The 15,088-nt window shown below is 48.0% G+C and overlaps 1 protein-coding gene across 7 annotated transcripts in view; it reads right to left on the bottom strand.

Moving 5' to 3' along the window:
* The window catches only part of COL27A1 (collagen type XXVII alpha 1 chain), a 184,895-nt gene that overhangs the window by 8,414 nt on the left and 161,393 nt on the right, over positions 1–15,088 (bottom strand). For 6 of the 7 annotated variants that reach the window (XM_023938094.2, XM_086857913.1, XM_086857914.1 and 3 more), the window contains 12 exons: positions 13,204–13,257; positions 12,979–13,086; positions 11,579–11,632; positions 11,230–11,283; positions 7,132–7,188; positions 6,921–6,974; positions 5,943–5,996; positions 4,521–4,574; positions 2,957–3,010; positions 2,774–2,881; positions 2,289–2,396; positions 807–914 (listed from right to left, as the gene is read on the bottom strand). In XM_023938094.2, the coding sequence (XP_023793862.2) occupies positions 807–914; positions 2,289–2,396; positions 2,774–2,881; positions 2,957–3,010; positions 4,521–4,574; positions 5,943–5,996; positions 6,921–6,974; positions 7,132–7,188; positions 11,230–11,283; positions 11,579–11,632; positions 12,979–13,086; positions 13,204–13,257 (867 nt within the window). Of the gene's footprint in view, positions 1–751; positions 915–2,288; positions 2,397–2,773; positions 2,882–2,956; positions 3,011–4,520; positions 4,575–5,942; positions 5,997–6,920; positions 6,975–7,131; positions 7,189–11,229; positions 11,284–11,578; positions 11,633–12,978; positions 13,087–13,203; positions 13,258–15,088 lie in introns of all 7 variants that reach the window. The other variant, XR_015278128.1, reaches the window with a different exon arrangement.

Below are 15,088 nucleotides of genomic sequence, written 5' to 3'. Positions count from 1 at the left end.
GTGCTTTTTGGGGTGTATTACAATGGCTTGTTCACTCAGTTGTTCTGCAATTGTGAGTGACCCAAGTGATGTGACTTCCACCCCCTTTACTGCACAGTTGTTCCAGCATCAGCCTATAAACCTCATTGTTAGGAAGTTCCCCTTGAAAAAAGGCCATGACAGTGAGAAACCACTTGGCAAGAAAGGGATTGGTTGGACTTGGTGAAGCCTAAGAAACTTTCCAAGGATACAAATTGATTTAACTGCCCATTTCTGGGTCCTGGAAAGGAAAATTGCTACTAACAGGGGACTAAGGTCTTTCCTGCATTAGGAGAATCAACCAAGCCTCCTTTCTAGAGGAACTTCAGGCAAAAGCACGTGGCAAGTCAGAAGGGTTTAAATGTCATGGAGTCATCTCAGCCAAAGGGACGTGGTCACTAGTCCTGCAGCAAATCAGACAGTGACAATAAGGGGCAAAGGAATGTGTCACTTGTGTCACAGAGACAAAATAATCTGTGAGATTGATCTGTGATCAATGACAAAATTAAATACGGTGGTGTTGGTTACTACCTTTCAGCTTGAAAACTGTTAGCACAAGGTTTTATGTAAAATAGCCAGACAAGTGTATTTTAGTTGAGGTAGTTTGGGTTCATTCTGTGCCTTGGTTTGTATCAGTCCTAATCTCTCCTAAAATCATGCTCAAGCTGGATAAGGGCTCCCCTGTAAAGACCCTCCCAGGATCACCCTGCTGTCCAAGGCTGTGGATCCGCACCCTCTCCTGCAGGAGAAGCCTGGAGTCAGCTCTGATCAGCTCCATCACCACTAACCGGCTGTCCTTTGGGTCCTGGGTCGCCAGGGCTCCCTGGAAGGCCCGTTCCTCCCGGTGATCCTCGCTTCCCTGTTTGGCCAGTCTGTCCAGGCAATCCTCTTTCACCCTACAAATAACAGAATTCAAGTGATTCCAAAGGACAGGAGCTAAATATAACAGCACTCAGCTGAAATAGCCATAGATGGAAGGCAGGAAAAGATGGCTCATTGGGATAAGGAATGTGGTTCCTGGGGATGCCCCAGGTTTGCTGAGGCAGGTTGTTCAGGATGCACAGGTGAGACCAAGGTGGGCATGGCTGTGTCCCCTCCTGGGCTGCCCACAGAGCAGAGCTGTCCCACCTGCATGGGGGGAGGCAGAGAAAGGGGCTCCAATGTTTTCTCTTTGCACTTCCTATGTTCTGTGTCCTGCCTGACAGTTTCCCATAATCTGGGAATTGATGATTAATTCATGGAAAATGCTGAAGGCATGCCAAGAGCAGGACTTCAATGCAAAGCCAACATTTCCCCTGCGTTAACTCTACAGCTCCCATCCCGAGAGGGCCTTCTGCCACCCAGCACCACGCTTTGCTCCCCACCTCCTCCTCTTGCCAAGCGCCAGGAGCAGCACCAGCTCCAGCTCCTCAATCTGGGGCAGACTGGGAGAGAGGAGCGAAGGCAGGGAGATCCTAGGATGGTGGAACAGCCAGAAAAGGGGCAACAAATTCCCCTGGAGGCAGGGTGTGAGTGTGTGACAGGGACACAGTCTCAGTCACCTCCTGTTGTACTGCCCAAGGCAGCTGGAGGGCAGCAAGTGACAGATCAAGGGCGATGTGCTATGGAGCTCTAATTTAAATCAGATCCCAGAGCCTCTCCAAACCCAGCTGGAGTCTTCCTATTTACAGAGTCTTTATACAAACGACTGAATTGCTGTGGGTCTAGTTTAGATGCTGTGGTGAGCCTGGATCAGAGCAAGGACCAGGAAGAAACCCCAAAGTGACAAAAGCAGCTTGTCCCTGCTCCCACCCAGCGTGATGTCCAAGCCCATACTGGCTCCAGTAGTTCTAATCCAGTAATAATGCTAAAAACCAAGAAGCACAAATTTTCCTCCAGCAGTTCAGGTCTTGCAGAGCAGCCAGAACACCTGAATCTCCCATGGAGTCATCTGTTCTGGACATCCTACAGGCAGGCTACAGCAGCTCCTCTGCAACTTCCCCACGTTTTTTCTAGCCAGGTTTCTAATGATAAAAGACTCAAATGTTTGTAGTCTGAGTATGTGCGTCTGCAGGCTCCTCTGGTAGAGGAGGAAAGGTCTCTAAAACATTCAGCTGCTGTGTACATCTGGAAAATGGATGGAGGGAGGGATGGATGAGAAGAAAGATCTAGCTAAGTGAAAGATGGCAGCAGGAACTGAGACTATTAGACCTTGGAGAGTTCAAGCTCAGAGGCACCAGGCTTACAGACTGGATCACTCACAGCAGCATCTTAGGGAGTCAGAAACTCACCTTGAATCCTGGTGGTCCCTGGGCCCCTGGGAGTCCTGGCACGCCGGGGTTCCCTCTCTTGCCTGACATCCCGGTCACACCTTCTTCCCCATCGTCACCCTGCTCTCCCTAGAAAGGAAACACACAAGAGGTTATGAATCAAAACCCTTTCCCCTTTTGCACAGCTTCTGGGGGGACAGGGGACTGGTGGGGTTCTGTCCTTACAAGAGGGGGATAGGTTTGCAGGGGTGGGTTTGCAGATGTGGACAGAGTTGTGCGCACGTGAGTGTCTGTCAAGTTACAAGCCCCACTTTATTTACAGATCTGGCCATGCAAAGGCAGCTGCTGCCTCTATGTGCAAGTGGTATGTGAAGAAAATCCACTCTGGGTACATGTAAACTGGAATATCCATAACTGCATCATGATTTGTCCTGTGCTACCTCTCAGGTCTCCAGCCCCAGCGCTGTGTTTGCTGTCCATGCCACAAGGCTGCAGTTGAAGCTTACCAGCGTCCCAGGCACGCCGTCCTTCCCGGGCACTCCGTCCACTCCAGGGGCACCCTCCTGACCCTGCCTTCCTACCACTCCTCGAGGACCTGGTAGCCCAAGGATGCCCTGAAATCACAAAGGTATTAGAGAAGGAGCTCCCAGACAGCATTTCCTGGGGCAGAAAACTGAATTTTCACCTACCGGTGAGCCTCTGCTCCCTGCACTGCCCTGTGCTCCTTGCTTTCCTTTTTGACCCTGCAAGTAAAAAAAAAACCAACAAAAACATCTAAAATTGCAGGCTCCACTTGGGACTGTGACTTCAGGGTGTGCTTTTGGATAATGACTGGAAAGAGTTTTATAAAAGGGAGATTTATAAAGTCAGTTGCTCCAGTGCTGGGGAATGAACTGCTACTTGGTTTTATTGCAAGTGATTCTTCGTATGTCTTGAGAGTTCTAGGGCAGGAATGAATAGCTAGAAGGCAAGGACCTGCATTTTTCCTAATACAGAGCAGATGAGGACAAATAAAGCAGGATGAACTCGAGGGAGGACTTGGTACACACATTAGAACAAGATGCTAAAACCCTGAGTGCTCTGTCAGTTTATTGACAGCGAACCCAGGACCCAGCGAGTCCTCCGAGGGTGTTCAGGGAGGGGCTTCTCTCTGAGATGTAACTCTGTTTTGGAGAGCTAATGGAAATTAAAAAGGGTGTCTTATGTCTGAAATTTGCAATGCTGCTTTGTGAATAGAGGCAGAAAAGAAATACTCCTGAGGTTTATTAGCTGTAAAAAGGATTAATTTGTACAGAATGAATGGAAAACTCAGCCTCATCACCTTCACTAGGGCTCTCTCAGTGAGGTCATGTACTGGAGCACTTTTAAATTGAAGAACTCATTTTCTGTGCATTGTTTCTCCATCTGCAGAGGACCAGACTGGCCAGCTACATGAAAGAAATATTCCTGGGGGTGCTTCCCCTGCTATTCATTAGATCCAAAGGCAGTTCCAGCTTGTCTATGGATGGGCAGAATTTATTTACCTTATCACCTGGTACACCTATTGCCAAGAAGACCTAAAATTATCTTCTGGCATTACCCCCAACAGGGTCAGATTAAAAACCCTGACATTTGCCAAGAGAGAGCAGGAATTTGCTGAGTATTGAGGTCACATACTTATGTTTTAGCAAATAAAGTCCTTGGGCTGTGAGAATAATTAACAAGCTGTCATTACAGCCAGATGTGGAGGTAGGAGTAGGTATGAAGTGCCCCACTGAACCCTGAAGGATCCATGTGTCCTGGGTTTTCTTGCTTAATAAGGACAAGAAGTTAGAGGGATTGTTCCAAGGAACAACTCCATGGATAAATGGACTCCAAACCCAGAAGGTTTCAAGCCAGAGAAGTTCATGGTTCAAATGAAAGGGAGAGACTCTTGCCTGGCTCAGCCCTCCTTGGGGCTGGATGAGCCAGCTGTGTCTGGAGACAGCACAAACAGGGCATGGGAAAGAGACACAACCCATGGCAGGGACTAAAGACCTGCCCAAGAATCACCCATAATGATGGAGCTGGAATTGTCTTAATCCTCTCCAGCTCCACAAAGCCAACAAACCACTGGGCTTAAAGTTTACAGCCCTCCCACAAGGATCTCCACAGCCTTTCAAGGAATAGACCATAAGCAAAAATCCCACGTGCTGGGCAAAACCATGAGAGTCCTCTTAATTAGAGATTTTCTTTAAACTTGGGACACTGTAAATCCACCCTGCTGAAACCTACCACTTCACCTTTGGATCCCTTTGCTCCTGGCTTGCCTGGTGATCCAGGATCTCCCTACAAAACATAAACAAGAAAAATCTGCTTAAAATTCTCTTCTGGCAGTATCTTGCATGAAGCACAAAGAACAGCATTTTTTGTGCCCTAGTAACGTTGACTGTATGGAAACAATTCAGGGAAACTGCCTGTACTCAGACAGGCCCCTGGGGAAAAAGGAGCAAGAGACTGTCTCCAGAGAGAATTTAACAGGGTGTCACTGGGGAAGAAGCAACTCTGCCCTGCACTTGGGTGGTGCCTGTATTTGTGGAAATCATTCACCAAATTCCAGATGGCTCCTGGACAGCAGTGCTGGGGAAGGGGGCAGGAAGGAACCTGTGTGCAGAACGAGCAGTTTTTACACAGAAGCTGCTGGTGCCACCTCCCTTTTGCACACTGCAGCCCTTGCCTTGGTTTCACCTGGGGGTCAGGTGTTAGAAAACTGCCTATGGAGTAAAGCAGAGAGGGTAAATCACTGCTCTCTTGCTGGTCTCTTCCCCATCACACCCATCTCAGCCTTTTCTCCTGGGCAGCCAGGTTGGTTTTTTGGTCTATATTTGTGTCAGTGGCAATTTATGGACTAACATCAAATAAATGGTTAGGAAGGACTCCCTGCAAAAACTCTCCTTTTTCAGCTTGTTTTTGAGCCACGTTTCTAATGGACCTTTACTAAAGACAATCCAAAGTTCCTGCTTCCATCTGAATCATCTGAGGGGCTACAAACCCCAAATAAATGACATCCACTGGGGAATGCAGCAGCTCTACTCATTTCTGGGCCATATAACAGAGCACTACCATTTTAATCCCAAAATAGAATTTGTTGCTCTTCCCAGCATCCTTACAAAGAGTGCGAATCGATTCAACTTTATTTCCCAATAAGAACTACGTTTAATGTGCTGCTGCACTCACAGTTGCCACATATAAAGATCAGATGCTACTGTATATAACAAGGGAATAACAAGTCCTTCCCTTGAGTTTGGATTTAATTTAGTCTTTCACAAAGTCTTTCGCCAATTTGAGAGGAAACAACTTGCAAGTAGAATAATATGATCTCACCTCACACTGGACCAGCAGCACATCAAATGGATCACTTCCAAGCAGACCTTCCCAGTGTCATTGTCATCTCCCACCACCCATCTCCTAAGATTTCTAGTCCCTGATGGACCATTCAGAAAGGATAGTTTTGGAAACAGGCACTGGGAGTGCTCCCTGTTTTGTCACCCATTTATAAGTCTCAAATGTGGCTCAAAATGTCAATTCCATAGGCCTGGCTGATGGAAATGTCCACATTTCACACTCACCACACACTCCTAACTGCAACCCTTCCCACTTCCCAGTCTCTCCCCTGCCTGAGGCATTGGGTACCTCACAATAAACAGCATCTCTTACCGGTAAGCCTTGCTGCCCAGGTTTTCCTCTTTCTCCATCAAGCCCTTCCTGACCCTTAAATAAAGAACAGAGAGGGAACATGTCTTTGTTCTTTTGTGGCAATGAGAAAGAAAAATGAATGTAACCGTGATTTAAGGGGCAGGAGGAGACACACGTGCCTGCATTCTGCTGATACAGAAATGGTGAGGTTGTGGGTAGTGCCCATGTTCCTGTGGATATGCTTTGGAAAGAGGAACTGCTCATCACCAGCTAAGCAGCAAAGAAGGTGTTCTAATGCATCCCAAAATACACACAGCACTCACTAATGGAAGTGAACAGTTGGAGACAGCTGTCCTAGAAAATAAGGCAGCAGCACTACTACTCTAATGAATTCAAAATCTTCTGTAAATTACTGTAATGGGTCACTCTGACCAGGTGCTTTTGAATGGAGGTAACAATTCATGGAGCCTTTGCAGATCAGCCCAAATCATCTGAAAATGTCCTGCAAAGAGGGTATAAGGAGCACAGCAGGATAATTCACAGCCCTGGTTTTGCTTTTGAGAGAAATCTTGCAAAGATTTTGGAAGTCTCCAAATCTTAAAGTTTACAGATCTTCCCATGGAAGAATCTACAGCCACGGGCACATCAGTCTTGAAATTCTTCCAGCACTGATATGGACTCTCTTGCACACACCTTGTCTAGGATGTCTCCTTGATAATCACACAGACCTGTGCTCACATGGTCCTGCTCATTCTTTTAGCCTCACTCAGGCAGGTGCAGGGCAGGGTGAGGTGCTGACTTTCTTGCCTTCAGCAATGTTTTTACTGCTTTAGGTAAAGACAGCTGAATTGTTCCTTGTCCGAATCACAGCCGTGTGCAGTAGCTGAGCAGGGACAATAGCAGGTTATGAACTGGGGCTGATGTGGACTGGGAGCACTTCCCCAAGGCAAACATTTTTGATTCATGCATTTGGAATAACATGCATTTGGAATAACTCACAGGATAACCAGTGTCTCCAGGCTCCCCTCGGTCACCTCTGTCACCAATGGGGCCCTACAAGAGCACAAAAAGACTTGAGGGGGATGTAAACAAGCTGTCATCTGCAATATCTCAGTGGCTTGTGCATGCTCTACAAGTAAGGCTGCAACCCAACTAGTCCACCCATAAAAATCACTCCAGGATTTATTAGAGAAGGGATTTAACATCTTACTCTGTCTCCAGGTGGTCCTTGTGGGCCTTCTACCTTCCCATCATCACCTTGTTGTCCCTGTGAATAAAATGTTAGTATTAATACAAACAGCAGATTTTAGAGCAGATGCTCCTGTATCCAATCCAGTCCTTCTGTATCATGGGAAGTCAAAGCCTCTGTTGAATTTACTCCCTTTTCATCCAAAGAAAGACTAAACAATTTTTTTTTTGTTGTTTGTTTCACTGACTCTTCACATTGCTTTCCTGATTTCTGGTGGGTTTTTTTGCCTGGTCTAACTCTCCTCCTCAAGTAACCAGGTGCAAGGGGTTATTTTCAACAATTCGTAAAACTAAGCAAGCAGGATGTAATTACGACAATATGGGAAATAGCTCTCTGCCTCTGAATTTTATTGCTGACAGTTCAACCAAACTCTTTAATCAAGCATTTCCCCACCCTGGCTGAGTGCTGTCTGGGCTGCTGGGAGAGCACGGGTGGTCTGGATGGGCTCCTTGGTCGTGTGCCACCACTGTGGGCTTGTTTTACAATCAGCCAGGTGAGACAGCCCCTTACACACTCCTCTCCTTGCTGGGATGCTCCCCAGCACGAGCTCAGAGCTCATGGTTTGGCTGGTAGATAACATCACCCGGTTTATTTATGACTGAGGTCCCTCCAAAACATCCACAGAAAGATCCCTTAAGACTTAACAGAGACACTATCCTTTTAAATTCTGTTGTGAAAGTCACTCAGGGTCAAGATGTCCTGTTTTCTCTGGAGTCTAGCTCAGAGATGGCTGTTTCTCTGCTCCCCATGGAAGAATGCGGCATTCCAGCTCCTCCAGCTTTTGACTGCTCCATAGCAGTCGCTGGCACTTTGGCTCCTGAGGATGAGCAAGGCTCAGAGCTCCTTTGATGCAGTTTGGGGGGTTCTGGCACAGTGGAGCTGCTGTATTGCGGGTGTTTGGGTGCTTCAAGAAGATCCAAATCTCCAAAGACTGCAGAGCCAAGTTTTTCACAGACCCGTGTAACTCTCAGTGGTTGCACCAGCCCTTTCTGGTGTATTTACATTTCTCTTTGATGTTCTCTCTGGCCTACTCTCCTGTTGGAGTTACAGCTGCTGGTAGTAAGGACACTTGGGAAATTTCTAGGTGAGCCTGCCTGCCTCTGAGAGAAACTTGGGTGGCAGAGAAGAGAGGAGGGGAAGCAAACCCTCACAGGCTCTGCCGACGGTTTCCAGAGCTACTGAACTTGCTGCCGGAAGCCAGCAGCAAAATACCTGGCAACTGGTTTGCTTTCTAGCCACTATCTGAGGAATGTTGACTAGAAGGAAAACAAAACCACCATTTCTCAACTCTCAGGGAAAAAAAAAAATCATCCCAGTGTGTCTGTTGCTATGCAGAAGTCTTGGCACTGATTGCTTCTTCCCAAGCTGGATGTGCACACCTTTGCCATTTGGGAGCTGAGATGAGTGTGATGAACTCAGAGAAAACTCCTAATTCTGGGGACCCTTGAAGAGCATCAAGACTCACAGACTTTCTCCCCATTGTGGCTTTGTTTCCTCTTGAGGCTAATCCCCACCTTGTTCTCTGTCTCCTGCCTGAGAAAACCCTGCAGCCTGGTCAGCTTTAGGACTGTGAAACCGAGCTCCTCCAGAGCTTCCTGGTGCCTCAGCTGCTTGAGAGAGAGATGAAAGGTCTGCGCTCATTCTTCAGAAAGTTGCAGTGAAAAAAGTTAGAGTAAAGGGCAGCAAAGTAAACATGTTAGGATACAAATGGAAAATGCATGGAGAAGAAGGGAAGGCTTGTTGTTGTTGGCTCCTGTCCCAAAGTGAGATACACCAGTTTGTAATTTTTAAAAGGATCCCATCTGGACTGCTTTAAGCAGCTGCCAAGAGCAGGCGTCTGCTCTGAGCAAGGCCTCTTTGAGGAGCTGCAAATGTATGAAATGTGGTGGAGTAGCTGGCTGGGATGGCACAAAGGAGCAGGATTCCACAGCAGTGCCTCTCTCCAAACTGCTTTCTTCTCTGACAAATGGAAGATCTTCCCCAGCATTTTATCCTCCCCTTCAGCACAGCTCCATTTACCACGTTACTTAAAGCTCACAGAGTACTCACAGCCCCGTTCCCATTTTCTCTTTCTTTCTCACTTTCAGGCTTCCATTTTTGTGTTCACACACTTGTGAGAGGTTACAGATGTCTGGAGGGAAGGAATCTGCCTGTCTTTAGGCTGGGATCCAGGCAACTCTAGGGAGATGAGGGAGGGTGGGTAGGAAAACTTCGATGCAAGATTTTGTGGAGCACCTGGATGCTGCAGGAAGCGGTGCTGGAGGCTCAGTACATGATTTTGTGCCCTCCTGGTTCAGCATCTCCTCCTTCTGCTCCCCAGCAAGGTGTCAGCAGATCCACTGGCATCCCAGGAGAGCATTAACGAGGAGATCCAGCTGTCAGTGGTCATTAACAGAGCTGACTGCTCTTAGCAGGGAGCATTGGACGCTTTGGTGGCTTCATCAGGCTTCAGCTTGGACACTTGCATGTAGAATTAATTTATCATAACACTGCTGTGCTCTTTTAACACCAGATCTACTCAGGGGGTGCTTTTCTAGTGTCCTTTTGCAGAGCAACATCTTGTTGGTGAAGGGCAAAATGCTCTACTGAGCTCTTCAGATGAGTAATTTGGGGATCATTTGCTACTGAAATTACAGGAGCTTTCAAGATGACAACTTTAAATGTTTTCAAATAAAACTACAGCTGCAATTTAAGCAATGTACATACATATCTGCACATCTCAATTGTGTAAATGTCTTAATGGAATACAACAGCTTGCCCTGCCTCAGGGATTTCTGGGTGCACGGGGAATCTCCAGGCAGAGCACAATGTGAACAGGGTATCCTGACACCAGGAGCCTGAGCTGAAAGGATCCATTCAAAGCCCCAGCAAGGGCAAGTTCTTATAAACTCATTCTGTAAGTGATGAAGCTCCTGTCTGCACTACAGCTGCCCTCCCACCTGTGTGCAGAGGCAAAGCTGAATGCTGTCTTGGTGATGGGGAGTAGAAAATGAGCAGAAAGAGTTCATGCTTCTCTCTTCTTCATGGGGACCTCACGACTGACCAGTCCCCATCACCATCACTTCCCTTCCCACACCAAGGGAGAATCACAGAATGGTCTGAGCTGAAAGGGACCTTAAAACCCATTTCCTTCCACCCCTTGCCATGGGCAGGGACACCTTCCACCAGACCAGGGTGCTCCAAGCCCTATCCAACCTGGTCTTGGACACTTCCAGGGATGGGGCAGCCCCGGAATCCTCCTGATTAGAGAACTTCCTGACATCTAACCAAAATCTTTACACTTCTATTTTGAAAGCATCCCCTCTTGTCCTATTGTAGGAAGCTGCTCCCCTCTTTTAGACAGCCCCCTTTAAGTTCTGGAAGGTCACAAGGAGCTCTCCCCAGAGCCTTCTGCAGAGAGATCTCAGTGGGGAGGGAGGGAGCATGGCTGTGGAAGGCGTGTGAAGGACACCATCAGCTCTGGGAGCGCCAAGGGGCCGGTGGAGCCGACAGGAAACCATTGGAGCATGAGTCACTGCTCCAGCCTGAACTGGTTATGGCTGTGCTGACTCAGCAAAAGGGGGAAAACACCAGGGAAAAGCCACGGTGGAAAGAGGGCTCTGAGTCAGGGCAGCTGCAGCCAGGGGGCTGTCGAGAGGTGGGGCACAAGGAGCATGGAGCAAGGGCCATGCAGAGGAGAAAGGCCAGCAGCTGAAGATCAGCTGTTTGTGCAGGGAGTTATTCTGACCCGATCACAGAAAGCTGCGGGTCTGATTCCTTCTGGCCTGGGGGCTGAGCCGAATTCCTGTGGGTGCAGGCAGAACACATCCTCAGGGCTCCTGCTGGCTCTGCCTCTGGCACAAGGGCATGTGGTGTCTGGGAAGCACGTGCTGGTGCCACGGGTGTCGTGGCACTGACTGGCAGAGGCAAGGCTGCAGCTTTGAGGGGTTGTGTAAGTGGCTGTGTGGTTGAGGAGGAACCTCTGCCACTGCCACAGGGTGAGGAGCGTGCAGATGCATGGGAGTTACAGCAGTGGGGCTCATTCAAGGGGAAATGAGATGGCCAAAGCCCTGAACCTACCTTTTCCCCCTTTGGCCCTGGTGGTCCAATTGGCCCCGGTGGTCCTGCATGTCCCTGTGGAGAGCAGACAGCACGTGAGGAGGCAGGAAAGAACTGTGGGACTGAAAGTCCTCCCTGATTCCCTGCCAGATCTCACAAGCCCTGGGTGGTTCATGCCAGCTTTGGAGGGACACAGGGGTCACATGGGCAGAGATGAACCAAATGCAGGTGGTGCAGATGGAGACTCAACAAAGAGCTAAACTCGAGATCAGAAATAAATCACAGTTTAAGAGCAATTTGCATCCTGGAGTGGCAGTTTTGTTGTGTTTAAGAACAGATAAAAGCTGGGAGATGAATATAAAACCCTTACCTGGTAACCCTTTAAGCCTGGGTCACCTTGAGCACCCATCCTTCCTGGAGCTCCCTGGAGAGGCAAAGACAGAGGGACTGAGAGAGCAGCCCACGGTGTTAGCATGAGAGGGGGATGCACTGGGCTGTGCAAAGCAAAGCTCAGCACCACGTGGGACTGTGGCTAGTTCTCATCCTGGCCACCAGTGAGCTCTGCTGCAGCCACCAGGACACCCCAGGAGGCCATTCTGTGCCTTTGCCAGCCTACAGCAAGAGATTCCCCACCTCACTCAGATTTGCTGTCAGAAATGGCTGCATTTGTGTGCTCCTCATCTGCTCTCCTGCATGTCTCTATATCCAAATTAGTGTTGTACTAGGAAGTCCACCTGACTTCCACAGACCAGAACATCATCTTTAGCAAAGTGAACAAAAGGGTTTAAATCAGATCATCAGATTAAAGTGAGTCACAGAATTTCCATTTAATGCCATTTAGCATGGAATAAAGCCGTTTCCACAAGACAGAGACATGTCCACTCCAATAGAGTGTTGCTCAGATATTGCTTTTCTTCCTTGTGAAATAATCCATGGAGGCTTTGCCAAAAACTGTTAAGGGAGAATATATGGTGAGGCCATAATTTTTAGTGCAGGAAAACACTATCAGCAGAACCTTCAGTCCATCACTCATTTGCTACTGTTCTGAAATATCACCACTACTTGTAGTTCATAAATAACTCCTGATTTTGCACCAAGTTCTATCAAATAGAGTGTAAGAAGTTTCCTAACCAGCCTGCAATGCATGGGAGATACTTTTATTTACCACTGCTGTCCCAATGTATTTTTCTCTTGGGCCTAAAACAAATTAACTTTCTCCCCTCTCTGCCATACTATGGCTGTTCTCTCTAGAAGCCTCACCTTCAGTACCCAGTTCAAACCCTTTCCATGCTGTATTTCTTCTTTCTCCAAGTGTTTTAGATAAGTAGATCAAGAGTGGGTGTAGAAACAGGGCAGAAATCCAAGGCAGAATTCCTTATAACAACACAGCTTGACTTGGAAGCAGCTCTTGCCATGAGTGTGCAGTCTCAAAGGGGAAGATCTTAGCAAAAAATAGCTTATCAGCTCACTCAGCTGAGGAAAAATCCCCAATATTTCAGCAATTTCAGCCTATCTGGGGAGTTGTGAAGAACTGCCTCGATGCAACGTGAGCTGGGCTCACGGGGCACCAACCCAACCACCCCCGCGGACTCTCCCGTGCTGCTCGGAACAAGGGTTGAGATGTTTTGGCCAATTAAACCCATCTAACAGCATTTCCCTTTCAGTGTCCTGAAGCCTCTGCTGGGCTCTCTGCTCCATTCAGGCCCGTGCCCACCACTGCCAGGCAGGTTTCTCTGTGTTGTGTTCAACCGTTTGCAGAGCTCTTCTCACCATCGGTCCCAGGGTACCTCGGGATCCTTTAGGGCCTTGGTTCCCCTTCGGCCCCTGCTTCCCTGGGGATCCCATCCCGCCGAGCTGCCCCTGGTAGCCTTTGCTGCCCTGCAGAGCAAAGGCACTGACATCAGTGTAGGACAAAACTTCTTCTGCAGGAAAATATCTGAGACGAGTAACGAAAGGGGGAACCGCAGGCTGTGATGTTAGCAAAGATGCTCCTACCTTCTGGCCAGGCTTGCCCTTTTCCCCCTGTTTTCCTGGTTTCCCTTCTGGTCCCTGGAAGAGGGGAAAAAAACCCAACAAGCTGTTGGAATGGGAAAGCAATGAAGTCTCATCCCAACCAGCTGCTCCCAAGGCATTTCCCTAGCACACACAAACCTGAGAGCATCCTCACCCACCCACGGGGGCCAACAAGGAGGCCAGGAAATGGTGCAGGTCACAATCCACAGGTGCTACAGCTGGGGTATGGCTGAGTTTGGCCTTTAGCTGCTCCAACACATGGAGGAAACCTCATTGCTTAAAGGTGGAAAGATCTTTGTGTTCAGGTGACTATTGGGCAACACAGCTGAAAGGTGATACTGTGATAATTTTGATGATGATGACTTTAAAATGACATCTTGGAGATAGGTGGGTCATGGAAAGCTGCCATCAGATGTGTCCATCTGTCTCCAAGGGTGCAAAAGAAGGATTTCCAGAAATGCACCTACCCAGCCTCTGCTACAGAATGGGAGGAAATGTGGAAAACACATTTATCCTGATTCCCACAAAAGGTTTCCTCTGGTTTGCACCTGAGCTGCCATCTCTGCACCACTTACTCTACCAAGAGCTGTATCTTTCATCAACTTTGGCACTAAATTAGGTATCAACCTAATTTATAACCTTTTTATATAGTTTTAGGGCCCTACCAATAGAACCTTTGATTCCACAGCACTTCTCCTTATTTTTACCTTGTGAAAACAGGCAATGGTTTCATTCTCTATCCACACACAACTTCCTGCTCACAGTGAAAACCCCCTCCCTCTATTTCTGTTATTACTGCCACATGCAGAAGCCACAATCTTCTGATCAGGCTTCTAGAAATGCAGTGGGATGCAAAACTTCAGGTGGGATCTGTGGCAAGCACAGACAGGAATGCTGAACTGCTTTCAGAACCTGCTGCCCCTCCTCACACCCACACCACAGAAATGTGCCATGATGAGCAGCTAAATTCAGCAGTCTCTCCTTAGGGACCTCAGGGAGCTCATTTTTTCCAGTGTTTGACCCTGCTGGCTGCAAGGGAGACAGAATATTTTGAATTTGACAAAAAGAAGCAAAAAGTATAACTGAAGAAAATAACTCATGCTTTTTGGCAATTGTGACAAACTTTTCAACAGCATCTCCACACCAGCACTACATCTCTCCCTCTGCTCCCCTCTCTCCCAGCTAAGGGAAGGTATAATTTTCACCATGATTAGTGCTGCAGTCTCAGTTGAATAAAAGCAACTTATAAAGAGAGACATATCAGGGGGTTTTCACTCTGATCTGAAACACAGGCCTCAGAAGTGCCTGCTCTGAACACAAAGGAGCAATTCAGATTTATTCCAACCCTAAAGACTTGTGCCAGTTCACTTCCCCAGAGGGAATAGTTCCATTTTACCCAAGTCAAACATTTCAGGAGCCCACCTTGCCAACCATTAGGCTGCACAAAGGACAGGTCCCCGCTGAGGAGCACATGAGCCTTGTTCTGTGTCTCTTCCACACTGCTCAGGGGTTTTTTTTTTGGGGTTTTTTTTTTTGTGTGCTATTTTTTGCTGCCACTTTCCAAGAGATCACTTTTGGAACTACTTTCCCACAGATGCCGAGCAGCCGCAGTAGATGATGGGTGCCAAGCCTCCAGCATCACCCACATGATTTACACTTTTGACAGAAATACAGACAAGCCCTCACTAATGAAATCATCAGAAATGGCCAGACCCTTCCAGCTCTACAGCAGCTCCCTGTGGGACCTGCTGCTCAGCACCTGAAGCACTGTAACTCCCACAGCCCCTGCTCTGCAATAGTGCCCTGGCACATTATGGCTTAAAAATTTGGAGAGGGAAGAGTGGAATCACTCACAAAACTTTGCTGC

The sequence above is a fragment of the Cyanistes caeruleus genome, chromosome 20, assembly GCF_971803275.1.
Source record: "Cyanistes caeruleus chromosome 20, bCyaCae1.hap1.1, whole genome shotgun sequence".
In the NCBI taxonomy this organism is placed as follows: domain Eukaryota; kingdom Metazoa; phylum Chordata; class Aves; order Passeriformes; family Paridae; genus Cyanistes; species Cyanistes caeruleus.
The sequence above is the reverse complement of the archived record's forward strand: the minus strand, read 5'-3'. Positions and strand labels throughout refer to the sequence as shown.